This window comes from Podarcis pityusensis (assembly GCF_964106645.2).
Source record: "Podarcis pityusensis genome assembly, chromosome: 3".
Lineage (NCBI taxonomy): Eukaryota > Metazoa > Chordata > Lepidosauria > Squamata > Lacertidae > Podarcis > Podarcis pityusensis.
This window is the reverse complement of record NC_138026.1, coordinates 311,347-338,496: the sequence shown is the minus strand read 5'-3', so window position 1 is coordinate 338,496 and position 27,150 is coordinate 311,347. Positions and strand designations below refer to the sequence as shown.

The window sequence follows — 27,150 nt, the reverse complement described above, 5'->3', positions numbered from 1 at the left end:
GCAGGAAAGCCACAATAATATAGTCAACAACAAGTAAAATAAAGGTTTAAAAGTGGTAGTACATTTTTTGAACTACACCAGAATAATAATAATAATAATAATAATAATAATTATTATTATTATTATTATTATTATTATTATTATTATTGTTATTATTATTATTATTATTATTATTATTATTGTTATTATTATTATTATTATAAAATTTATTTACCGTATTTTTTGCACCATTACACTCACTTTTTTCCTCCTAGAAAGTAAGGGGAAATGTCTGTGCGTGTTATGGAGGGAATGCCTACGGGTGCCATGCCTACGGATTTTCCTCCTCTAAAAACTACATGCGTGTTATGGTCGGGTGCGTGTTATAGAGCGAAAAATACGGTATATCCCGCCCTCCCCAGCCGAAGCCGGGCTCAGAGCGGCTAACAACAGTAAAAATAACACAGTTTATGAATGAACACCATAAAGAGAACAGTCATATGTTATACTGATTTCAAATCTGAAAAGCTGGAGGATCTGCTGCTATAAATATACCAAAGTGCTAAGGACAACAAATGAATTTTGGCCTCCTCATCTCAGGAAGGATTCCACGTGACAAAACTAGAATTGCGTTATAACTCTTCAAGTACTATAAATGTTACTTTTGTTTGTTTGTTTCCTGGGGTTTCACTTTGGGTGTGGCTTCGCTTTTAAATCATCATACAATTTCCTGCTAAAGAAGATCCTTTGAGGTCTAACATATTTCTCCTTTTGATATTGTATTTTATATATATGCACTGCCCTATTATTTTAGGTTCTCCAATGTTCTTTATTGTAGATTGATATTTTGGTTGATGGTGTAGATAAATTTAGCTTAATATATTACATGCTGTTTCTATATTTGTTCGTCTATGCTACAACTCCTATCACCCCTGACCATTGCCCTTGCAGACTGTGGGTGACTGCAGTTCAGAATCCAAAAGCCCCTGTATCTCTTCCCTATGAGCAAGTTAAATGATTTTAGAAAACATGACTATGAGGACATCATGAATAATTATAGAATTATGCATGGTGTGGACAGAGATTTTTCTCCATGTCCTAGCTTGTTCTTACATGCTCATCCTGTTAGTTTGAACGACAGTTCTTGTTGCTGGCATCCATCTGTCTCAAAAGACAATGGAGTGCACCTCTGGGGGTGAAGTCAAACCAATGGAGATTCAGGATGCCTGCTAGGGCTGCAGAGACCAATAATTCTAACTGCTGCCTCCCATATTCTTTTTGCTATGCTAGCAGCACTGAAGTGACCTCCCTGGGCAGTGTGTCTGGAGGTTCTGGGCTGTCCAGATGACAAGACATCCTCACTGAGGGGGTCCACAGGAAAGCAGAGCAAGGCATTTGGCACCAGATTGTCTGCAAGACGTGTTGGAAGGAGGTGTACAAGGTGCCATCCAATCATCTGTTCCGGATCTGTGTAGTGTTTACTCCTTAGCCTTTTCTTTTCCTGAAGATATCCCGCAAGGCAGCAGATAAAATCACAGAATCATAGAATTGGAAGGGACCCTGAAGATCTCATCCAACCCCCTGCAAGCTATCCCTAAGGGGAACTGGCAACCTTTGGCAATTTCAGCACCATGCTCTAACCAACTGAGTATATTCAGGAATAATGAGAGAAAGTCTTCTCTTTAAAATTTTACACTAATTGGTAGAATTCCCTACTGCAAAATATCATGATGGGCAGTCACTTGGATGGTTTTAAAGAAAGACTAGACAAATTATTATAGAATACATATTTTGAAGCTAAATAGAAATTCCATGTTCAGAAACATCATATATACATGATAACCAGCTACTGAAGACAAACAGGCAAGGGCCATCAATTTCATGCTTCCTGTATGTTTTTTCAGAGGCCACTGGGCAAGCACCACAAATTCTCTAACTGCTAACAGCTGTGCTTCTGGCACAAATCAAAGAATTATCACTCAAAACTGTATTCATCATACTCTGATAGAAATGCAAACTAATTAGAATATTCCATTTACCTTGTCACCCTTTTCTCCATAAAAGCCAAGGCCTCTGTTGCCCTGAAATGACAAGTAATGATTATTAAACGGGTGTTTTTCCGGCATATGAAGTACTTGCCCAAATGGTGATCTGGAAATCATTTTTCTCTGTGTTTAACTGTTTTACCAACGATTAAAATAATTCTATGACATTTAGGCTATAAACTCTCAGTTGCGACTGGCATTTTCTATAGTATCTCTTAAATCTATTCTGATTAAGAAGTAGAATAGTCAATACATGCTTAATAATAATAGTAATAATAATTTATTATTTATACCCCACCCATCTGGCTGGGTTTCCTCAGCAACTCTGGGCAGCTTCCAACAAAGATTAAAAATACATTAAAACATCAGTCATAAAAAACTTCCCTAAACAGGGCTGCCTTCAGATGTCTTCTAAACGTCAGATAGAAGAGGGTGCCCTCTGCCTGGTTCCCTGTAACTTTGCTTCTCTCAGTGAGAAGACCAGAAAACCCTCATAGCTGGACCTCAGTGTCCAGGCAAAACAATGGGGCTGGAGACGCTCCTTCAGATATACTGGGCCAAGGCCATTTAGGGCTTTAAAGGTCAGCACCAACACTTTAAATTGTGCTCAGAAACTTACTGGGAGCCAATGTAGGTCTTACAGGACCTCACCCACTCACCAGTCTAGCTGCCACATTCTGGATTAGTTGTAGTTTCTGGATCACCTTCAAAGGTAGCCCCACGTAGAGCACATTGCAGTTGTCCAAGCGGGAGATAACTACAGCATGCACCATTCTGGGGAGACTGTGGTAAGGGAGAGTCTCAGCCTGTGTACCAGATGCCTGGCTACCCAAAACCTTAGTCATCGGGGCAAATAATTATTTCTATACAACAACATTACTGTTGGAACTGATTTTCTAAGTTTTGGAACAGAAATTGCTTCAGTCGCTTTCTGTGATGACTTCTGTGGGGAGGGAAACAAGGGAAACGTATGCCTGTTAATTCTCCTTGACCTCTTAGCGGCTTTCAATACTATTGACCATGGTATCCTTCTGGAGTGGCTGTCCGAGTTGGGGTGGGTGGCACCACTTTGCAGTGTTTCCGGTCCTACTTGGTTGGACATTTCCAGAGGGTTAAGCTTGGGGAGTGTTCTTCATGCCTGTGGAACCTTCAATGTGCGGTTTCTCAAGGTTTGATTTTATCCCCTATGCTCTGGCAAACATCCATCAGTATTCTTTCCCAAAGGCTACTTATCTTCTCCAGCCTCAGCTTTGTCCAATCAATGTCTATTTCTCATTTTATGCATCTCCACTCTTAGTTCTTCTATTGCTCATTCAGTAATTGCTGTATGACACTAACAATCAGAAGGTGTTTTTCAGTATTTTCACCATACTGAGTGCCTACTCTGAAATTCACAGTCTTTACTTATCAGGAAGTTACATTCCAAACATTTCACTTTCCCAGTGAGCAGCCATGTAGTTTCACATTACAAGCAGCACATTCATCAGTGAAGCAGAGGATTAAGAGCAGAATGAATTAAGATGAAAATTTCTAAGAGTTGGAGAATCTCTTAACTATTTACAAACTTTCTTCAGTACACGGATTTCAAACACGCCTTTTGTTTTGCTTTGATTTAAGCCCCTTGGTGGTGTCTCCTCTTAAGCCAGCCGTTGGATCAGATAGTATCAGTAGTAATTTATAGGAGTTTCAGATATCATTGTAGAGAGGCAGGTTGAGCTGATCTTTGCCCTAAGAACTGACCCCAAGGGCTATTAAGTTGTGTTTGGACAATATTGTGGTTCTTCTGCTCCCTGGTCACTCACCTGTCAAGGTTCCTTGAAGATTTTGCAGTCCTACACAGGGAAAGCAGCCCTTCCAGAGCATTGGAAGTTAATTCATTTTATCAGAGATAATATGATAGGCAGTAAAGGTAAAGGGACCCCTGACCATTAGGTCCAGTCGTGGCCGACTCTGGGGTTGTGGCGCTCATCTCGCTTTATTGGCCGACAGCTTCCGGGTCATGTGGCCAGCATGATTAAGCTGCTTCTGGTGAACCAGAGCAGCGCACGGAAACACCGTTTACCTTCCCACTGGAGCGGTACCTATTTATCTACTTGCACTTTGACGTGCTTTTGTTTTTTTTTTAAAGCAATTTATTGGGTTTTACAATAAAAATAAACATAATAAACAATATAACATTTGTCTTGACATAATTTCACATTTTCTTTGGACTTCCTCACATCTCCCGCTCCCACTTTCATCGTTGTAACATTTTGTCAGCAATTTATCATCTTATTTAGGTTCTTATATCCCTTCTATGTTTCATAATCTTATAGTTCTCGAAAGGAGTTAAGTTTTCACAGTCTTACTTATTTTCTTAAAAACTTCTAAATTTAGTGGTGCTCAGTTATTTTAGTCTAGCATCTTATTTAGCATTCACTCAGATTACAATGTTTTTGTAAATAATTCTTAAATTTCTTCCAGTCCTCCTCAATCCTCTCTTCTCCCAGGTCACGAATTCTGCCGGTCAGTCACTTTGACGTGCTTTTGAACTGTTAGGTTGGCAGGAGCAGGGACTGAGCAATGGGAGCTCACCCCATCGTGGGGATTTGAACCGCCGACCTTCTGATCGGCAAGCCCTAGGCTCTGTGGTTTAACCCACAGCGCCACCCGCGCCCATGATAGGCAGTAGCTATTGTTAAAGGTAAAGGACCCCTGACAGTTAAGTCACGAATGACTCTGGGGTTGTGGCGCTCATCTCGCTTCACTGGCCGAGGGAGACGACATTTGTCCACAGACAGTTTTTCTGCGTCGTGGCCAGCAGTAGCTATTGTTAATCACCACCTAATTATCTCAATCAATGGAGCCTTGATGGAGCTATGATTCCTCCCCGGAAGTCCATCTTCAGAGAGAGAAAAGGAACAAGCAGGGCTGCCTTGTCCTTCTCTAGCCTAGTTAGACTAGAAACCTTTTCTATTCAAGTCATGTACACCCTACAATGAACAGCTTTATTATTATTTTAGTTCATGGGGAGTCGTATCCACTGGAATGGGTGTTTGCCATGTTCACACTAGACAAGAGCAAAGACTTATGGGAAGTAGGTTGGACTCCCTCAGTTTTTCCTCCTGTCTAGGCGCAGACAATACATTCCTCCCGGCTCTCCTGACTCAGCTAAGTTTTTACTAGTTTCTGAACTCCCCCTTTTCCCTTTAGATTTCCCATATCATTGTTATAGTTTTACTGTACAGTTCTTTGTCCATGCATTGTGTTTTCCACCAAAAAAGGGGGGGGGGCCCTTTCCGTTGCTCTTTATGTTTGGTTGTTCCGCTTATTTGCCACCCTTCTTTTATTCCTTAGTTGTTTACTTATATTGATATTTTTTCCAGAATTATTTATTCCGCTTCAGTGTGTGTGTGGTTGTGTGCTACTTGTGTGGCTGCTGGTGTGGCATTTGCATTCTCCTGCCCTAATTTTAAAACGGCTTGGCCACCTCCTCCTGGTTCACTGTTTTTACACTAACAATGGAGTGAGCGTTCCTCTTATGTCCCTGCCTGCCTGCTTCTATTGGCTTTTGATACTGAGTCCTGCCTGCCTGCCTCCTGGTTCGTTTTGGCGGCGACAGAGGGTCCGCCCCTCGTCCTCATCCTCCTGGTTGGCAGCTGTGACAAGGAGTGTGTGTGTGGCTTCTGTTTCCCCCCACATCCGGTTCACGGAGTGGCAAACAGAGTGTGTAGTTTGGTGTGAGGTTTTTGCCTGCCTTTTCTCCTGGTCCATGAAGTGGCGAATGGAGACCTCTGGGGCTGAATTTCTATAATCCTCCTCCCAGTCCACAGTGTGGCAAATGGAGTTGAGTGTTTATTTGGTGAAAATCAGAGGCTATCTGTGTACTTTAGTGTGTGCGCGCCTCTTTGCTGTCTTAATGGCAGCCATGGAGAACACTTGTGGCTTAAGCGACCTGCCTCTGAAAAAGCAAAGCAAAAACTGAAACACTTAAAGTGTCCTCTAAAGCTGAGGGATGTGCTAAGACTGCTCCCCCAGCGCCTTTCTTCCATAATTTTACCTCAGTCCCAGGCTTGCAATACAGAGCAGGCCTCTGCTCCTAAAAGTGCTTTGACTCAGTCGAATGCTAAGACTACACCACCATCTGCGAGTGAGGTGCAGATTGATGCTTTATCTGATTCTGAGCCAGAATGTTTAGGTTTTTCTGAGGATCAGAGACAAGAGCATCATGACCCCTCTCCAGCCACTCCAGATGCTCCACCTCCCATTTCTCAAAACTTTCCAGCCTCATTGATTGAGCAGTTGAAGGAAGCCCTTATTGCTTCACTGTTCTCTGAATTGCATTTAAACTTATCTCCAAAAAAGCAGCCTAGGTCAAAGAAAGTAACCCATTCTGCCACCCAGAATTGTGGTATTCCACTTTATCTTTATGGCTTAAACTCCTCAACTGACCAAAGGAGCTTCTATAGCAAATTTGCATTTGCAACAGACCTGTGGATCATGTTCTGTGGACCCAAGATGGTCCCAATCATAATAAAGACACCCCACATAATAGAAATATCAGAAATAAGAAATAAAAGGTATAATAGATGAAACAAAACCAGTTCAAAAAAAAAAGAAATTGACAAGCCTTTGGATTTTAGTTCTCCCCCTCTGTCCCCGGTTTAATTTCCCCCTGACCACCAAACCATGTTATCCGCCTGGAATTCTTACAATCCATAAATCGCCTATTTCCCCCAACTCCTTGCTGGCTTTTTTTTGTTTTTTTTTGTTTTGTTTTTTTCCTTTCATGATTATTTTTTAAAACACTTAGCTTCAGATCTTTAATAAAGCTCCCCCCATTGTTCTTTCCAAATTGTAGTCCAGTTTCCTCTTGTTCCGCTGCTGAAACGTTCTAATTCAGAAGCTTAGTAAGTCTGCAGGGATTATTATTATTCAGGAACAAAAACTTGCGTTCAGTCCCTTCCTTTCTTCAATAGAAAATTCTATTGTCTCCTTTAGCTGAACACCCTGTAGACAAAATATTATTTCCGTTTTGCAGCTTTCCCAGAAGATAACCAGTTCTGTAAAATTCCAATGGTATTTTTCCACTTACGACCATCTTTGTAATGTCCCGAAACTCCTCTAGGGGGATTGTTGTAACTTTGTTTTCTCTAGTCCAAAAGTCCGATTGTTATCCATGTTTTCGCCATTTTGTATCCAAGTTTTAAAAAGTTATAGCAAATTGTAACAAATTTAGCCAGCAAAATTCTCATAATAAAATCCTCTCTACTTTCCGACTTTGACAGCTACTTTGACAGCTGTCAAAATCTCCGACTCTTTTCACCAGGCTCTCACTTCAATCACCCCGGTTCCCAGGGGGGGGGTTACGTTTCTTCTCCCTCAATTCGTCCTCCAGCACAGTTCTTATAATTTCCCATCGTGGAATTCTTAGTTTTTATCAGCAATACAAATCTTTTTGGACCTTGGTTTCCCCGTCCTTGTCTTGGAAGGTTTACAATAGGGGGGGGGACTGACTTCCTTTTTGGATCCCCCCCCGCTCGTGTCCAATTCGAAAAGAAATTCTTTTTTTCCCTCCTTTTAAACCCAGTTTCCAAATTACTCACGGGTTGTTGTTAAAAAGTCCGAATTTTCAATGGAAGAAGTCAGCGCTCTCCGCCGGATGGCATGCGGCTGCGCTCGGCAGGGATAGCAGAGGACTCAAAGCACCACGCTTCTCCCCGGCACCCGATCCGTAGCCTTTAAAAAGGCTCCTTCACGAGTCGGGAGGGCGCTGACGGTGCCAGCCGAGTCTCCATGTCCACGGCCCTCGTGGCCGTGGTTTTTAAGGGTCCCCGCATCGCCGGTGCGGTAGGACCCAGCCCCTGCCGAGCAGGCTCCCTCCGGAGCTCGGAGGGAGTCCGCCATTCGGCGATGGCGCCAACCCGGAAGTCCAAGATGGTCCCAATCATCAGAAAAAGACTTACCTGAAGTCCTGGAGATCCTGGTGGCCCTGGAGGTCCCTGAAAACAGAAGTTAGACAGTAAGGGATCCCTTTAGGGGAGTGCTCGCTTCATGTAAATATATGTATTTCACATACAGCTTTTAAAATGTATCTAGAATCTAAATATTTTAATAACTGTTTCAGCACCCCAGTGTCCTTTCATGTTTTAATACTAATTAAAAAGCATTAATTCTAACTTGAGGAGTTCTGAGATTTGCCCATGTGCAGTCATCAGGATACCACGCTGCTATCTGCATTCGTGTAACCATTCCCCAGGGCAGCTGATGAATTATAATTTATGCATTTCATTATACTTACAGGTAGACCTGTGTTTCCAACTTGACCAAATATACCCACTGCACCAGGAGCACCCTGAGGTCCCTAGACAGGAAGATAATTGCTTGTTTTTAAAATCAAACTGTTCCTTAATAGTTTATCATAAAGTCACTCTTAAAAAATTGTTATTTATCACCTTAGTACTTACCGGGAAGCCCCTCAAACCTGGGTCACCAGTGTCTCCCTAGAGAAAGAAATCTTAGATAGTAAATGCAAGTCTAACATAAACAGCAATTTCTACTACATTGAAATAAAAAGGTACATATACATTATTTACAAAACTTTGTGATTATTTGCAAAATGCAAAAGATAAAAGTAATTAGAAAAGTAAATTTTGTCAGTATGACAATGTCTTCAATTCATATTTGTAACAGAAACAAAACATTTAACAACTAATATGCAAATACTTGTTTCCTATAAAACATAATACCTATGTCTATACAGTATATGATTTGTTTCAATATATTCACTTGAAAAAGCATGGGGAACAGCCCATGGAAAAGGACTTTTCTTGACCATAAAGATTTGTAATGCTATGATAACTGTTACAGAACTTGCATAGGATGATATTTTACTTGCATTGGATAGAATCTATTTCTACAGATATGCACTGAAAAATGAGATGCAAGATTTTCAGTTGACAGTCTATATTTGGGAACATGATAAAAAAGCCTTCCTCCTGAAAATTTGGCTTCAGAACATAACTGGAAGGTTTCAAACTTCTCACATATTCAGGAAGAGCTGAGACTCTCAAAACATTTGAAAGGAGGTAGAGTAAAACATGGTAACCAAAAAACCATGGTACCAGAAAACATGCTAACTTTGCACAACATCTTTTTAAGTTCTTCACAGCAGCGCAAACTTACCCTGAACTGCACGGCTAATTCCGGAGTAAAAACAAAGGGCTCTCCCTTCTGACCTTTGGGTCCTTGGATTCCCTACAGTGGTTGAAAACAAGTATTTAGCTCTCTGCCCATGATCACTAACAGCACAAGGGTTTTATGGAGTTGTTTCAGTAAATCTATGTGTATCCATATGTAAGCACTACCATTCCTCTTCCGATCTAGGAATCCATTGAAAAAATGTGCTTTCCAACATGGGTATGGAGTAAAAGCCTTCCTAAACCCTATCTCAAGCCAACAGAAGGTAGTGTTGTAAATTTAAATGAAGGTAAGTTGCAAACTATAGGATTTGTGGCCCATATTGGGACTACTACACATGCCACATAATACCCGTTCCGCATTTGTAAGAACTTGATCGTTTAGTGTGGCAGCACCTGCAATATGGAACTCCCTGCCAATTGAGATCAAGAAGGCACCTTTGTTCAATTTCCTGCTTCATCACGAGTCAAAGGTGTTCACTCCCCGCTGCAGGTGAGGTTCAGGCAGGGGAAAGCCAGGATTTATGAGGCGAAAATCCTGACCATGTTCCCCAGTGGGGTCTGGGGAGCTCACTGCGCCCCGCTGTGCTGCTCAAGCCCGTGTCTGCCAACTTGAAAGGGAGTGCGACCTGGGAGTGTGTCCCTGATGTGGACGAGCTTTTGTATCTGGCATGATTTGGGTTGGTTCATCCTTAATCTGGTATACTAGCGTTTAATCAAGAGGTGCTCCTGGATCGACATATGATAATGGACTGCAATCAATTAGCTGCCGAAAGGACTGGGCCTGGCTCTTTGAAGGTATTGAATGTTTTTTTCTAAAGTTTGAAAATCCTCACAACAGCCAAGAAAGGAAAGGGGAGGACAAGATGGTCTTTTTCTTGTCCTCCCCGTATAATGAAAGAGACGTGTGTAGCCACGGCTATGTTATTCTGCCTGTTACCATGGAAAAGAGGAGGGAAACTTTTGATTTATGCTCAACAAGGAATTTAACAAGGTTTTATTATGCCCTCCGCCCTGGACCAAGGTTGAATGGACTCTATTTAAAATTATCTTTGGATTGGGCCAGGAATGTGGGGGAGCAATGCAGAGCAAGAAGAATGAACAGCTGCTGAACAGATCTGGCAAGAGGCCGGAGTTTGATAAAAGATCTTGTATTTAACTGTGTGCCAAGGAAGAACTCCAGAGTGGAATTTTAATGGCAGAGACTGGACATGTACTGTGAGTCATTTATGGCTGCAGCCCATTTGCTAGTTGGTGAACAGCGGAAGGAATGGAATGTAACCTTGTACCATCCAGATAAACACAGCAAAGAACTGAGCAATGGAAGATAGTAATTAATTCTCCTAGCACACCAGGTCTGAAACAACAATGTACATGAAGAACTTCACACGTGAACTGGTATTCAGAGGCACACTGCCTCCAGCAGTAATCATAACCAACATGGCTAGTAGGAATTGATAGCCTTAGTCTACATGAAGTTGTCCGATCCCTTTTTAAGCCAGCTTGGTGGCCAATACTATATCCTGTGGCAGCAAACTCCATAGTTTAATCTCTTTTTTTCTGTTCTGAATTTTCCAATGGTCCTAGGTTCCAGTATTATGTGAGAGGTCCCCCCACCAAAAAATGATACACACAAACTCCATTTGATTGTAAGCAAAACAAAAAAACCCTCAAAGCAGTTTACAAAAAAGAATGGAATTACGAAATTATCAGTTAAAAAGTTAGAAACAGCTGTTTAAAAGAGATAGAAAAAGTGTCTCCACCCACTTTCTCCACACCACACATAATGGATGGGACTGTTACCTTTGCACAGTAGCCACCCAAACTCAGGTGTTTCTTTTTCACACGTCTCCATCCAAGCAAGGAACAGGCACCATCACATGCAAGGGCACATTCCAGTCAGGCAAAACCACTAAAGCAGTGGTTCCCAACCTTTTTTTGGCCATACCCCACCTAAGCATCTCTAAAATCCTTGTGCCCCCCCCCGTGACATATAATTCTTATTATTCAAAAAGCGAACCCCTATTCACATGTAGGAAGCCTAAAAGGCCATTAACTTGGTCTAAACAAGCTTCCAAATTGCCCCCCATAAAATCAAATTGCCCCCTGTGGGGGGGGGGGGGTGCGCCCCACATGGCACTCAAGCAAGGTGTGGAGAAGGAGTGTAGCTTGGAGAAGAGGTGGGACCTAGAGGGGGTGAGGCTCCCTCACGCTGCTTCCCATGGCAAAGTGAATGCATGGTTTTGGTGGTCCATGATTTGTGACTACACAAGATGAGGGAGCTCCATGTTAGCCTAGAAATTATCGCTGTACAAGATGAATGCTAGGGATTTTGGGATTTATCACAAAGCAGAGCTATGGAGGAATTATAGTTTTTGCAGGATTTTAAGACATAATGCTAACAAGACAAATTCACATAAACACTCCACGAGGCTTCCTCCCGTGAGGGAAAATCTACTACTCTTTTCCTGACACTGGTGATATGGAGCAGCGTACGTTTTGCTGTGGTTTACAAAACATTTGCAAAGGTTGCATTAACTAAGATGTAGTTACATTCCATTTATTCATTCAGAGTTAGCAACTTACAAAGAATCCGGGCAAGCCTCCAGGTCCCTGGCCTCCCTGCTGACCAGCGTCCCCCTTGGTCCCATTACAGCCATCATGGCCTGGTTTGCCCCTTGATCCTGCTTGACCCGGATGACCCTGCAGAGACAGAACAAACACAAGAATGTTTATCCAACCATCTGTTTTTAGTTTCTACTTCCTAGTCTTCATACAGCTCTTAAATGTTCTCACCATTACCCTAAGCAATGACTCCATGAGAAAACTGAGTGGGGGGAAATTCTTTAAAATATCTCTGTAGTTTAAACCAGATACCCCAGAAAACTTGAAAAGCCATCAGTGGGAAAAGGAAGTGGACACATGGACAATCAGTGGGCTGGGAAGAGTGGAGAAACAAAAGTGAAAAGAAGAGATGCCAATCTATCATCAGTTCCCTCTCTTCTATTTAAAAAAGGAAGCTTACTGAGGCAAAAGTCAAATGTGACACCAGTGCACAAGAAGAACTGCATGAATCCAGGCTCTGCTTTGAGCCAAGTCGCCTTCTCTAGGCATCCAGTGTGAGTAGGCCCCAAACCTGGAGTGCCAACTTGGACAGGCACAGTGGTGTGCAAATTCAGTTTAAACTACCTGCTTGGTGTGTGGTACATAGCATGGGTAAGTTCTTTTTGACTGTCTGGATCCATATTTAAAATTGGGCTTGAGAGATTTTGTGTCAAGAATCTCTAAAATCAGGGGAAATCAGTATGGAGGAAGCCAGTTCTGGGATACATGCCTGGGTAGTTCTGGAAAAGAGCATAGGAGTAAAACTTCTTTGTTTATTATTTTATACAACACATTGTTAATTAGAAAGTTCAAACCAAGTTTTACTTTGACAATAATGCCTCCTCATTAATTTCTCATGTTCAGAATTTGGTGAAAGGTAGATTCACAAGCCTTCGTCATTTGCCCAAGGTTATTTGCACTTTAAATATCCTCTAAAACAGTCACTATCTATAGCACAAAAGATTGATTTTTATTTCGTAGAATGGCTTGTATACCTTCTCTCTGTGAAATTAGGCAGGTAGGCAGGAGAGACAGGGGGTGGACTGTGAAACTGGTGGAGATCCATGGAACTTAAAAAAAAAAATCCAGTTAGCTTTTACTACAGAATCTACTGTTTTAAATTAATATTTAGTTTTATATTACTATCTGTTTAAACTTTTACTATTCTATTTCTGTTATGTACTGAAGTTCTCACCCTGGGCCAGAAGGGGGATACTGTAGATAGTTTTCAGTCAGGTCCACATATGCAAATAAGGGATTGAAAGTGACGTTCAGTGATTGGATAGTTACAGAAAGTGGTTACAGTTGCGTTGTAGTGGAGCTCTATATAAGCAGGCTGGCTCAACCCTTCAGTTCAGTTCTGTTGTGGTCTGTGAATAAACAAGAGCTGTTTGAAGAACTGCTGTGCCGTCTGATATGTTCACCCACAACTTAACACTGGCGATGAGGATGGAGCTGAATCACTGAGCTGAAACACTGAGCGAAATCACTGAACAGAACCAATTCAGAGCTGACCGATCTGGCTAGAGCACTGTGTTCCATCCATCGCCCTCTACGTCGGCATCGGAACCATGGCTTCACTCGTGCCTCTATTGCCATTTGCCCCAGCCTCTGAATCATGGGACTCTGACCTTGCTCAGTTCGACTGCTACCTCCAAGCCAACAAGCTGACAGAAGTGTCAGAGGAGAGTAAGCGGGGCCTATTCCTCAGCCTCTGTGGGCCCAAGGTGTTCGAGACGGCCTGAGCATTGGTTGCGCCTCAAGCAGTCCAGGCAGCGCCATGGGACACGATTCAAGAGAAGCTCCACAACCACTACACGCCAAAGCATTCCAAGATTGCTGCCCGTCATGTGTTCTACCACCGGAACCAGGCAGAGGGAGAGTCAATTAACAACTATACCGCCACCCTCCGACAGGCTGCAATGCACTGCGAGTTCCGAGACTTAGACGATGCCCTGATGGATCAATCGTCTGTGGGGTACGGGACATCCATCTGCAACAACGTCTCCTTGCCAAGCCAGACCTCACGCTGCAGAAGGCCATTGAGGAGGCCGCGGCCTTGGAAGCTGCTGCACTCTCCGCCCAGGAGATCCGCAAGGCCAGCAGCCTGCGTCTTGCTAGGAAGCCAGTTCCAGTGCATCATGAAGAGGCCAGCAGTGACGAGGCATCCTCCAGTGAAGACGATGACGTGCACCAGACGAAGCGGGAGTGCGGGAAGTTCCAAAAGAAGTCCAAGGGCCAATTGGAATGTGCCAGCTGTGGAGGCAACCATTCCCGTGCCAAGTGTCGATTCAGAGATGCCATCTGTCGGAAATGTTCCAGAAGGGGCCACATCACTAAGGTCTGCTGATCGGCTCCGTACAACACCCCCCCTTCACCGTGTCGCAAGTCCAAGTCTTCACTCCAGTCCGCCAAGGAAAGCTGTTTCGCTCTCACCAACTGCCATTGCCCATCCGGAACCACGATTGGCCAAACCAACTCGCCTACGCGACACAAGCTGAACGTCACTGTGCTCATTGAAGGAACTCCGTGTGACATGGAGATCGACACCGCGCCTGCCCTATCCATCGTGTCTTGGAGCACCATCAAAAGACTTGTACCCAGAGTGTCCAAAAGGCAACTCGACTCTCACTGCATACACCTGAGAGACTACCAGGGTAACGACATTCCTGTGGTAGGCGTTGGCCAGTTCCGGGTCGCCTTCAAGGATTTTTCGGGCCTGCTCCGACTGGTGGTGGTCGAAGCTCAACGGCCAAGCTGGTTTGATTCCCTCGGCTTGAAAGTCACCAGCATCAACTGCATCTCAAACGCAGAGACTGAGGGTCCGATCAAAGACTTTGTTGAGGTTTTTGACGGCACTTTGGGTCAATATACAGGTACGCCCATCTCCTTTAGCCTTGATCCACAAGTTGCCCCCATCAAGCTAAAGCCACGCTGGGTTCCTTTTGCTTTCAAGGCTAAGGTGGACAAACAACTGGACAAGCTGATCGCCCAAGGAGTTTTGGAGCCGGTTGACCACGCCAAGTGGGAAACCCCCATCGTCACGCCTGTCAAGCCGGACGGGTCGATGAGAATCTGCGCCGATTACAAGTGCACAATCAACAAGGCACTTCAGCAGCACTCTTACCCGGTTCCTGTTGTCCAACACCTGCTGCATTCCCTGGGTGAGGGTACGGTCTTCGCTAAGCTGGACCTTGCCCAAGCCTATCAACAACTGCCCGTCGGCAATGCCACCGCTGAAGCCCAGACGATCGTCAGCCACCAAGGGGTATTCTGTTGCCGCCATTTGCAGTTCGGGGTGAGTGTGGCTCCTCACATCTTCCAAAGCCTTATGGAACATCTCCTGCAAGGGCTTCCGGGCGTGGTACCGTATTTTGACGATGTCTTGGTGTCCACAGACTCACACCAGCAGCTGTTCGAGCGCCTCCGCGCTGTGCTGACCAGGTTCCAGGAGGCCGGGGTCAAGGTAAAGAAGGAGAAGTGCCAGATCACCGTTCCACAGGTGGAGTTCCTGGGCTATCTTATCGACGCCTCTGGCCTTCACCCGACAACATCCAAGATCTGTGCTATCCAGCAGGACCCCATCCCAAAGAACAAGACGGAGTTGCAGGCATTCCTGGGACTGCTGAACTTTTCTAACATACACTCCTTTTATATATACATATAACTTTTATATACATGTAAGTTTTATAACAGCTCTATATAAGCAGGCTGGCTGAACCCTTCAGTTCAGTTCTCTTCTGGCCTGTGAATAAACAAGAGCTGTTTGAAGAACCTTCATTTTATTTTGTCTGTATTTTTTTTTAAGCGTTTATTAATTTTCCAATAAAAACATCCAATTAACATATCAAATCAAATCCAATAAAAATAAAAAAAAAAAATAAAAAAGGTCCAATTGTCTTCCAAATTGTAATAATTTTGTTTTGACTTCCCACGGTCTGAATTTCGAAGCGCATTCAACATCATAGTCCTGCCTCTCATCATCCTCAATGTTATTCATAATTCCATGTCCGATTTTTCCCTTCCACATTTTGACTCTGGTTCTACGATCCTCACTCATGTCGGAAAACCAATATTATTTTTTCTATGGAGTGCAGATTTGTCCGTATATTGTACTCCTTGAGCTGTTTTTTCATCGCACCGCTTCATTTAATTGCATCCAATTTCAAAGTTCTGTCCAGCTCTTTGAGAGTTGTTATTTTGGCAGCTCCCAGATCGTTAATCTTTCCCGTCCAGGTGTTATCAAAGAAACAGAGAGAAATTACCTTCTGTACCCTCCTTGTTCTTAAACAGACTGTTTGCAATGTAGCCATATATCAGACAGTTAGTAATTGGCCTTTGGAATCTTCCCAGTCCCCCCTCCGGGCCCTAGAGGGGGGCTGCCAGACATCCATTTAGCCCTCTCTCTCGCTCGTAATCAAAAAAACATCTTTTTGCAAACAGTTGTATATGTAATATTGTTTCCAGTCTTTATAACCAACTATCCGTTAGCTCCTGTTTCTCTTAATCAGGGAAGTATTTCAGATATTCAATAATGACGTGGTGGGAGACGCTATTTTGTCCTTTGTCCTTTGTTTTCGTCTTTAACAGACATTTCCGGTCTTAGAAGAGAAGTGGCTGCGAGTAGATCCCAATTATATATGAAAGTCCATCTGAACTCACTTTTTGAAGAGCAATTTAAGTTCTTAATGAGACTTGGCATGCATTACGGATTGTTGATGTTAAGGATAAAATAATGTTTTTTTACATACCAATTCCAAACGTCATGATGAGGATCTCTTTGAAGTTCGATCTTTTACACCAGAGACTGTACATACTGCAGGTTTTTTCCAGCTTCTTCAATTCAGAGCGTGTCTGTTTGTTTTCCAAATCTTTATATTTTCCCAAACAGATGCGTCCGGCTATGGGGTGGCGTTGCAGGAGTGTCAGCCGTCCCTAGCTCCGTGACCCAGTGCGCCTGCCGTCTGCCACATCGGCAATCTGGGGCAGACCGCAGGTCATTGAGACAGTCCTCCCCTGCCCTGGTGAGGCTGCCAGGGCTAATTACCCCCATATCAGCCCTGAATTATCGGAACGGCTGAAGTCCGATTGTGTGGGATCAGCCATTTTCCACCGCCGGAAACAGGAAGTCCTTTATTTTGTCTGTATTTTTGATGTGTTTTTAATTTATGTTTGGCAACCACCTGGTTGTTTTAGAGAAAAGCGGCCCTATTTTTACATGTTACTGAACTCAATAGGCAGCAGATCTTTCATAATGGAAATTTGAAAGCAGTCTGAACTATTTACAGAAAGACCCTCTCATTTCAGTAGATTAAATGAGCGTCTACTTACAGGAATGCCATCTGCACCAGAAAAACCAGTGACCCCTCTTTGTCCCTAAGAAGAAAAAGGAAACATGATTAAAAAGCCCAGTCTTTCTTTACAGTTGTTAGCCTAATGGAAGTTATATCATTACCGCTTCTCCCTTTGGTCCAGTTATTCCTGGCTGGCCTCTTTCGCCTTTATATCCTTTGTGCCCTGGAAGTCCTGGGATACCTCCCACTCCAGGCGGTCCTGGGAATCCCTGCTGCCCAAGAAGTCCTGGTTGGCCCTGAAAATCACAACAAACACAATTCTTTAGAAACTACGGTAATGCATGCAACACTTGATCTCTGCAGTAATGAAGAAACCTGTGCTTCTCTCAATAGAGAAGCTAGCAATTTTTACAGAAGTCTAATTCCTCTGAACAGTAACATCCACCCAAATATTTTGCAGTGCAAATGAGTAACAAAGGCAAGGAAGCCCTAGTTTTCACACTTTATTCTAGGGAAGTATTTCTGCTTGTTGACCAAGCATTAGAGAAGTCTCTTTTGCTATTGCATTTCAACAGTACACACCAGTGCGTCATTACCATACGGGTTTACTTAGAAATAAGTCTCACTGTATTCAATAGCACTTACTCCCAGGTAACTGTATAAGGTTGCAACATGTATAGAATTGTGAAGCCCACTTAACTGGGGAATGGTTTTTAAATATATAATTATATATATACAGTAATACCTCCGTGAATGTCTGCCTTGTCTAGCGTCCGTTCCGGTGAATGTCCACGGCAAACCCAGAACAGGTTACTTCTAGGTTTGCCGCTCACACATGCGCAGAAGCGCTAAATTGCGCTTTGTGCATGTGCAGAAGTGCAAACAGCTCCACACGCGTGCACAGATGCGCCACTTTGCCCTGCATTCTTCTGTCTGTCTGTATCCTGCCCATCTGATTGGGTTGCCCCAGCCACTCTAGGCAGTTCCAGCATATATAAAAACATAGTAGGACATTAAACCTTAAAAAGCTTCAGATGTTTCCTAAATGTTATATAATTACTCATGTCATTGACATCTGGTGGGAGGGCATTCCACAGGGTAGGCGCCACTACCGAGAAGGCACTTTGCCTGGTTCCCTGCAACCTCACTTCTTGCAAGGAGGGAAGAGCCAGAAGGCCCTTGGAGCTGGAGCTCAGTGTCCAGGTGGGATGAGGCGGGTGGAGATACTCCTTCAGGTGTATAGGGCTAAGGCCATTTATTACAGATGACAAAACAGATAAATTATTATTATTATTAAAGTTGTATACCACTGTTATGTACTGAGTTGAATAGGATCCAAACTGCAGCAGTCTGATTGGTCCTAGAACAATAGGATCCAAAAGGCAGCAGTCTGATTGGTCCTAGAACAATGCAGCAGTATGATTGGTTGGCAGGAACCACCCAATCATGCTCCAGATAGAAGTGAATCCACAACCTGATTGGCTTACAGTAGAATTCCGGAATTAGCCAATCATGTGCAGCCCATTGTGTAAATAATGTATATAAAGCAGATACTTTGAGGGGACTTTCATTCATTCCTCCTCACCACTATGAGCTGAATAAAGAGCATGAAATCACTTTGCGACTCTGAGTATATTTCAACCACCCTTCATCAGAAGATCACAGGGTGCGTCACAACATAAAAATACAAAATAAAAAAGTAAAATAGATCCTTTACATTTTGAAAGTTTTATCTTTAAAATAGACCTGTAGATGGCACTCATCAACCACATCAATAGTAACACCAGAAAACTAGAACCACAAATGCACTTTTAAGGAATACTTCCACTAGATTCATTACAGTTTGAAGGGCAAGACTGTTTAGTAGGCAAGTAGGTCAGGCTTGGAAGGAGGCATTAGTTTAGTCTGCTCCCACGTCACTGTGACTCTTAGGCAAGAAGATTTGTCCCTAAAATGGTTACCAACAGCCTGCCTCTTGTTGCCATATATTACAGGAAGGAAAGCAATGTCTTGTGCAATGAAATAGGATCCTGAATAAACAGACAGTGCCTTGCATGGGCAATGCCTCATGTGGTCTCGCATGAAAAATGAGACCAGAACAGAAGGACTGAAGCACAAAGGAAAGTGTGCATTAATAAGTCTGATGAGGTTGTGTTGGGAAGTTGTATTTAGACAAGAGAAGAGTTACTGTTACTCTACCGCCATCTCAGGTATTTATTAAACAGTGTCAGAAGCCCAAACTACTCCACAGATGTGGGGGAGCAAAATGTTCCCCGTAGGAGAGATTTGACCCAGGGCTCCTAGGAGCATGTTGCAATAACATGGGTGCCAAAGCAACTGTTGCGGCTATTCATGGACATGGTGATTCCCTTGCTAGCTTTTCAAAGGAACATTGGAAGGACTGCTGGATCTGCCCAGGGGGCCATCTGGTCCAGCCTCCTGTCCTCATAGTGGCCAACCAATTGCCCCAAAGGGAAAGCCACAAACAAGAGCAACTCTCCCCTTCTGCAGTTTCCAGCCACTGGTATCCAGAAGCATGGCTGCCTCCCCTGTGGCCAATAGCAGTTGGTCACCCTCTTGTCCTCCATGAATCTGCCTGATTCTCTTTTAAAACCATCCAAGCTGGTGGCCATCGCTGCCTCTTGTGGGGGAGAGTTCCGTAGTTTAACTCTGCGCTGTGTTATCTGTCCTGAATCTTTCAACATTCACTTTCATTGGACATCCACAAGTGCTAGTGTTATGAGAGAGGAAGAAAAACTTTTCTCTATCCACTTTCTTCATGCCACACACAGTTTTACAGTGGTGCCCCGCAAGACGAATGCCTCGCAAGACGGAAAACTCGCTAGACGAAAGGGTTTTCCGTTTTTTGAGCTGCTTCGCAAGACGAATTTCCCTATGGGCTTGCTTCGCAAGACGAAAACGTCTTGCAAGTTTGTTTCCTTTTTCGTAAAACCGTTAATACCCAGGGTGCATTGCTTGAAGAGGTGCAGTTGCGACTTGACTTCGAGGAGCAACACATTGCACGCGGTGTGGTAGCCTTTTCTGAGGTTTTTGAGGACTTTGCTGATTTTTGAAGCTTTTCCAAAACTTCTTTTGCAGCCGTTTGGTAAGTTAAACTTTTAAAACTTTTTTGGGGGTTTTTGGATTTTGGGTTGGGGTGTTTTGAATTCAAGGACTTGGTGTTGGGGAGGGGTTTGCAAGAATCTGGAAGCTTGTGTGTTTTTTTCTGCATTTTTATGATTTTCTGTGACCATTGGGCCACTCTGCTGTTTTTTTTAAAAAAAATTCTGAGTTTGAATTTCTTTGTGGTGGGTGGCTGGGGGAACAGTTGGGGAGGGGTTTGCAAGAATCTGGGAGCTTGTGTGGGTTTTTCTGAATTTTTTTGATTTTCTGTGACCATTGGGCCATGTTGTTTTTTTTCAAAAAAAATTCTTAGTTTGAATTTCTGTTTGGTGGGTGGCTGGGGGAACAGTTGGGGAGGGGTTTGCAACAGCTGGGGAGGGGTTTGCAATTTCTGTGTGGTGGGTGGGTGGCTGGGGGAACAGTTGAGGTTTTTGAAGACTTTGGTGATTTTTAAAGCTTTTCCAAAACTTCTTTTGCAGCCATTTGAGGATTTTGAAGACTTTGGTGATTTGCAGCCATTTCGTAAGTTAAACTTTTAAAACTTTTTTGGGGGTTTTTGGATTTTGGGTTGGGTGTTTGGAATTCAAGGACTTGGTTCTGGGTTTGAATTCCTGTGTGGTGGGTGGCTGGGTGCTTTCGAATTTTTTGGGTGTGAAGCACTGATTTTTTTCTTCTTCTGAGTTTACGAAGCTAGGAGCTAGGCTGCCATGGGACCCAAGAAGACTGCTGCTGCAGAGGCCGGCAAGAGGAAGAAGGAGAAGGTGAGGCTGGAAATGAAGAAGGAGATCATCCGGAAGCACGACGGTGGAATGCGTGTGACAGACCTCGCCAGGGAGTACGGCAGGAACCCATCGACCATCAGCACCATCCTGAAGATGAGGGAGAAGATCCTTGCGACTGATGCAGCCAAGGGAGTCACCAGGATCGTGAAGAACCGCCCAGCTGTTCTGGAGGAGGTCGAGAAGTTGCGTGCAGGGGACACAGTGACTGAGGCCGTGATTTGTGAGAAGGCCAAGGCCTTGCACGCAGACCTCGTCCGGGAACAGCCAGGAACCTCAGGCGAGCCAGAAGTCTTCAAGGCAAGCAGAGGCTGGTTTGACCGGTTCAAGACAAGATCTGGAATCCACAGCGTGGTCAGGCATGGAGAGGCTGCCAGTTCTGATGTTTCTGCGGCTGAAGACTTTGCAGCCGAGTTCCTGGAGGTTGTGAAGACGGAGGGCTACGTTCCACAGCAGGTCTTCAACTGCGACGAGACCGGGCTGTTTTGGAAGAGGATGCCCAAAAGGACTTTCATCACTCAGGAGGAGGCCAAGTTGCCTGGCCACAAGCCCATGAAGGACCGTCTGACCCTGCTCTTCTGTGCCAACACAAGCGGCGACCTGAAGATCAAGCCCCTGCTGGTGTACCACTCGGAGAACCCACAGGCCTTCAAGAAACACAAGGTCGACAAGGAGCAGCTGAGTGTCATGTGGCGATCCAACAGTAAGGCTTGGGTCACACGTGTGCTGTTTGTGGACTGGGTCAATCTTGCTTTTGGCCCTGCTGTCAAACAGTACCTGCTGGACAACGACCTGCCGCTGAAGGCTTTGCTTCTGATGGACAATGCTCCTGCTCATCCTAAAGGTCTTGAGGAGGACTTGTTGGAGGAGTTCAGCTTCATCAGCATCATGTTCCTGCTGCCTAACACCACGCCACTGCTCCAGCCGATGGATCAGCAGGTCATCGCCAATTTCAAAAAACTCTACACCAAGGAGCTTTTCAGGCGATGCTTCGAGGTGACTGATTGCACCACCATCACCCTGCGGGAATTCTGGAAGGACCACTTCGACATCATCACCTGCTTGAAGATGATCACCACGGCCTGGAAAGGGATCAGCCAGAGAAATTTGAATTGCGCTTGGCGCAGCCTGTGGCCGGACTGTGTTGCATCAAGTGACTCTGATGCACCAGAGTCAACAGTGGTGCAGGACATTGTTGCCTTGGGGAGGACCATGGGCCTGGAGGTCACAAAGGAGGACGTCTGCGAGCTGGTGGAGGAGCACGACCACGAGCTGACCACCCAGGAGCTGGTCGAACTGCAGGCAGAGGCTGCGCAGGAGCAGGCCTCGCTGGAAGAGGAGGAAGCAACTGAGGAATGGCTGTCCTCCAAAGAACTGAGGGACATTTGCATGAAGTGGAAGGATGTGCAGGCTTTTGCAGAGCGGAACTACCCTAACAAGCACGTGGCACATGACCTTGCGAACACTTTTGATACGACGGTCATGTCGCCTTTCAGGGAGGTGCTGAAAAGGCGGATGAAGCAGCAGACCATGGACAGGTTCTTCAACAAGAAGCAAAGAGTGGAAGAGGAACCTTCTTCGAGTGGTCCCCCAGAGTCTTAGAAAATGTAATGTACACTTTGTTGATTTTTAAATGTTTTTCCTGTCATGTTTAGAAACTTAATTTATTGTTCCTTCAGTTTTTGAAATGCTCTTTACAGTATGTGTGACTTTAAAGAGCACTTAATAAACTCTTGTTGTACCAAATTTGGCTTTGTTTGGACTTTTTTTGACCATAGGAACGTATTAATTTGATTTCAATGCATTCCTATGGGATTTCGTGCTTCGCAAGACGAAAAATTCGCTAGACGAAAAAACTCGCTGAACGAATTAATTTCGTCTTGCGAGGCACCACTGTATAAACTTCTACCATGTTGCCTCTTACTTGCCTTTTCTCTAAACTTAAAGGTCCCAAATGCAAGGGGAGTTGCTCCACACTCTTAGGTGTGTGTTTTGTGCTTCAGCAGACAAGGCCACAGGCTCCCCTAGAGGTCCCTGGCCTGGCTGTCTCTTTCTGCGGTGCTGCCTCCTGAGTGGCTGGCTCCCTCCGTCTCTGTGCATTTGGGGTTTTGCCATGTTGAGGTGCACTAGTGGAGTTTCTAGGGGTGGGGTTGGCATGCCTGCCACTTTTCCTACTGATTTGCTGCGTTTGGGTAGTTTGGGTTTCCCTTCCCTTCTGGGCTGGATGAGCATAAGACCATAAGGTAGAGGGATAGCATACCCCCCCTTGCATAATGAGGGTCTAGGGATGATCAAGAAACAGTTTGATACTAAGCATGGTGATATGTGGAAAGGAGTCCAGAATTTGTCTCTTTTGCTGCTCTAATTAATATGTTGGACCCTTTAGACACTGCTGCATTCATTCGCTGCCAGAAATTAAAGCTTATACCTTGAGTTATAAATGCCTCAGGTTACAAACGCTTCAGGTTACAAACTCCGCTAACCTGGAAGAGTTACCTTGAGTTGAGAACTTTGCCCCAGGATGAGAACGGAAATCGTGTGCCAGCGGCGCAGCAGCAGCAAGAGGCCCCATTATTAAAAGAATGTTCTGTTCTCTAGTTAAGAACAGTTTCAGGTTAAGAATGGACCTCCAGAACAAATTAAGTTCGTAAGTAGAAGTACCACTGTACATGAAAAATAAAGGCAAATTCAAATTTATTTTTCTAAAATGCTAAAGAAGAAAATCTCACCATGTTTAGTCTAATGGTCATGTAATTTACTGTTCATTTAAAATGAGTCATACAGACATATGACATTTACTCCCAGGAAATTAAACTAATTCCAGGGAGGTGATTCAGCCCTTAGAATGATTTTTAAAATTGCAAATAAGGTCAAAATTAACATTAAATCCTCATAAAAGTGCCTGCTAAGGAATTCTCTCTACTGAGTTCCCAAAAGTCATGTTCTTGTTTGTGAGCAGTAAATTAGACAGTCATCCAAACAACTGAAGAGGCCTCTCCTTTCTCATGATTCAAATTAATTTATCAGATGCTTCCCCAGACTATTTCATCTTTTGGAAAATAATCATGTCACCATATAATGTCACCAATTTGAATATTTTAAGTATTTTTTATCTTAATTTTCACATCACAAGTCACATAAAATAGTTTCAAAAGATCACAATAGTAGAATGATGAAAAATATAACATACGGTATACTATTTGTTTATAAAATACAGCATTACTCTTAAAAATCTTGGTTTAGGATTATTCTTGTGTATATTAGAATCACTGGCCCCAATCCTGAGTCCAGCAGGCACCTGGGCCTCCCCATTGTCATCTATGGCAGCTGGACCTCTGTGAATATATGGGGTCCTCTTTCATACCTGGCAAGAGGAAGCATATGTGTGCATCTCCTTCGGTTTACAAAAATTTAGTCAAGCCACTTGTCTAGATAGGATTTACAACTATCACTCATGCATGTTTTCCCAATATTCTCACCTAAATTTATTGAGTAACTTGCCTAATTACCAAACTATTCTACAGGAACCAAATAATGATAATAATAATAATAATAACAACAACAACAACAACAAATTATTTATACCCCGCCCATCTGGCTGGGTTTCCCCAGCCACTCTGGGCGGCTTCCAACAGAATATTAAAATACAATAGTCAGTTAAACATTAAAAGCTTCCCTGAAAGGGTAACAAATGGGTGGCTTCAGAGATGTGACGAGGGAGCAAGAGGACCTAACTGTTACCTTAGGCTACCTCAACCCAAAACAGGTGAAAGGGAAATGTTATTGGTCAAAAGAGATACAGGGCAAGTTGAAACACAACTACAGAACACACACGGCCTCTGCGGCAATGGCAGAGAACAGGATGCTAACTCTGTTGGCAGCCATGGCATGCCTGCTCTGCCTGGGCCTGGTAATGGAGCGGATGAGGCCCTTGGAGGTGAAACTCAGTCATGAGAAGAGGGAGCTACAGCTGGTTCTTCAGCCCTGCATAGAGCTACAGGATTTGGAGCCTGGAGGTGCTAATTTATCTAGCGTTTAAAATGAACGCCCAAGTAGACTTTGTGGCACACAGTGCCTTGGGCCCACTTCTGCTGATACCCCATTAGCAACCCTTTCTGGACAGTTAATCTGGCTCTGCTAAGGGGCCACAACAAGAGGCCCCAGACAGGAAAATCGGCTTCCAGGTGGAAAAATCAAAATTAGAAACAGAATTGTTAGAACCCAAAACTAAAATTTTGTCAGAGATGTATAACTTGCTGTTGAAATGGAATACTCAGGATGAAACGGTGAAATCTGCTATGATTAAATGGGCACAAGACATTGGACATAATATTATGTTTGCTGACTGGGAACAGTTGTGGACCACAGGTATGGAATTTACGGCATGTAATGCCTTAAGAGAAAATATTATGAAAATGATATACAGGTGGTACATAACCCCAGTTAAGCTTGCAAAAATCTACCATTTGCCTGATAATAAATGTTGGAAATGTAAAGAAACTGAAGGTACATTTTTTCACCTTTGGTGGACGTGCCCAAAGATTAAGGCTTTCTGGGAGATGATATATAATGAACTAAAAAAGGTATTTAAATATACCTTCTTGAAGAAACCAGAGGCCTTTCTCCTGGGCATAGTCGGCCAATCGGTGTTAAAAAAGGACAGAACTTTCTTTATGTATGCTACAACAGCAGCAAGAATACTCATTGCAAAGCATTGGAAGACACAAGATTTACCCACACTGGAGGAATGGCAGATGAAATTAATGGACTATATGGAATTGGCAGAAATGACTGGCAGAATCCGTGACCAGGGAGAAGAGTTGGTGGAAGAAGATTGGAAGAAATTTAAAGACTATTTACAGAAATATTGCAAAATTAATGAATGTTAGAATGATGTTGGATTGAAGTTAAGTGGTTTCTAGCTGTATAGGTACAAAAGAATATGGAAAAATTGGTTTTTAATATGTAAAAATCTAATGTTACAATATATCAAGATTAAGGATTAGGATTAAAAAGGAGGGAAAGGAATTGTTGGATTAACAAATTGAATTGGAATACAAAAGAGGGAGGTATGAGGAGGTCCGGGAAACAAGTAAACGTAAAAGAAGTGAGGGAAAGATGGAATTGTTTTAAACTGTTTTTTCCTTTTTTTTCTACTTTGTATTCTTCCTTTTTACTGTTAATTTTTTTTATTAATGTGATTTTTTTCCCCCTTTGAAACTTTAATAAACATTATTTTTTTAAAAAAAAAAAGAGGCCCCAGACAGAACACTAAGGCACACCACTTGCCACTTTTAAAAAATCAGCGCTTGATATCCGAGTTCAAATGCTTTCAGTGACCTTTTTCTGGGGAGTGGCTTTTAATCTAGCTCATAAAGAAAAGTGGGTTATAAATTTTCAAATACATAAATGCTGCTTGGTTCATTAAGCTCTTAAAGAAAAGACAGTATCTGGCACCAGTATCCTGCATTAAAACACTCCATAGGAAAGAGTGAAAACTGCATGGCCAGCTCATGGCTTCCTTTTCAGGCTGTGTGGGAGTTGTTCTCAAGACCGAGAATGTTCAGGAAGTTTAACACAGATGTTTTCTTTCAGGAGGCGTTAAAGACACCAGTAACAACATCTGTTCTTTTTGGTTGTTGTTTAAAAACATTATGAGAACATAATTTTCCTTCAAAGCTACTGATCACTGAAATTTCCACACTATGCTTGTGGTCAAACTTGGAATCTTAGACAAGAATCTCAGACATGAACTGTGCAGTTTCTATAAGGAATAATTTCATTACTTCTGTTTAAACAGTACATGCTGGGAACAATCTTCAAGAATTTAACAGACACTATTTAAGCAGCCAATCTTATTTCTCTTGGGAAGGAATTCCGCAATCTAGGAGCAGCAACAGAAACGGCTCTCTTTTGTGTCACCACCCAACGTACTTCTGAAGTTGATGTGACCAATGTGATGTGATCACCTGAGGAACTTAGAAGTCAGGCAGTTTCATGTAAGGAAATACAATCTTTCAGGTAACTCAGGCTCAAGCCATTTAGGGCTTTTTAGGTCATAATGAGAACTCTGAATTGTGCTTGGAAATGGACCAGCAGACAGTGAAGTTGTTTTTACAGGGAGTAACATGCCCCCTGTAACCGGCCC

At 43.4% G+C, this 27,150-nt stretch overlaps 2 protein-coding genes across 2 annotated transcripts in view; one reads left to right on the top strand and one right to left on the bottom strand.

Annotated features, from left to right (window-relative positions):
• The window catches only part of COL4A2 (collagen type IV alpha 2 chain), a 191,437-nt gene that overhangs the window by 105,314 nt on the left and 58,973 nt on the right, over positions 1-27,150 (bottom strand). The window contains exons 5-12 of the mRNA XM_080997344.1: positions 17,262-17,396; positions 17,138-17,182; positions 11,789-11,905; positions 9,189-9,260; positions 8,471-8,506; positions 8,305-8,367; positions 7,970-8,005; positions 2,019-2,060 (exon numbers count right to left, since the gene is read on the bottom strand). Of these exons, the coding sequence (XP_080853470.1) occupies positions 2,019-2,060; positions 7,970-8,005; positions 8,305-8,367; positions 8,471-8,506; positions 9,189-9,260; positions 11,789-11,905; positions 17,138-17,182; positions 17,262-17,396 (546 nt within the window). The remainder of the gene's footprint in view (positions 1-2,018; positions 2,061-7,969; positions 8,006-8,304; positions 8,368-8,470; positions 8,507-9,188; positions 9,261-11,788; positions 11,906-17,137; positions 17,183-17,261; positions 17,397-27,150) is intronic.
• On the top strand, positions 19,632-22,641 carry LOC308472479 (tigger transposable element-derived protein 1-like). The gene is made up of 2 exons (XM_080997417.1): positions 19,632-20,206; positions 20,703-22,641. The coding sequence occupies exon 2, from the start codon at positions 20,931-20,933 to the stop codon at positions 22,602-22,604; it is 1,674 nt and encodes a 557-aa protein (XP_080853543.1). The 5' UTR covers positions 19,632-20,206; positions 20,703-20,930; the 3' UTR covers positions 22,605-22,641.

Bases quoted from the DNA above. Each gene is read 5' to 3' on its own strand.
- LOC308472479 (XM_080997417.1), top strand. From the start codon at position 20,931: ATGGGACCCAAGAAGACTGCTGCTGCAGAGGCCGGCAAGAGGAAGAAG.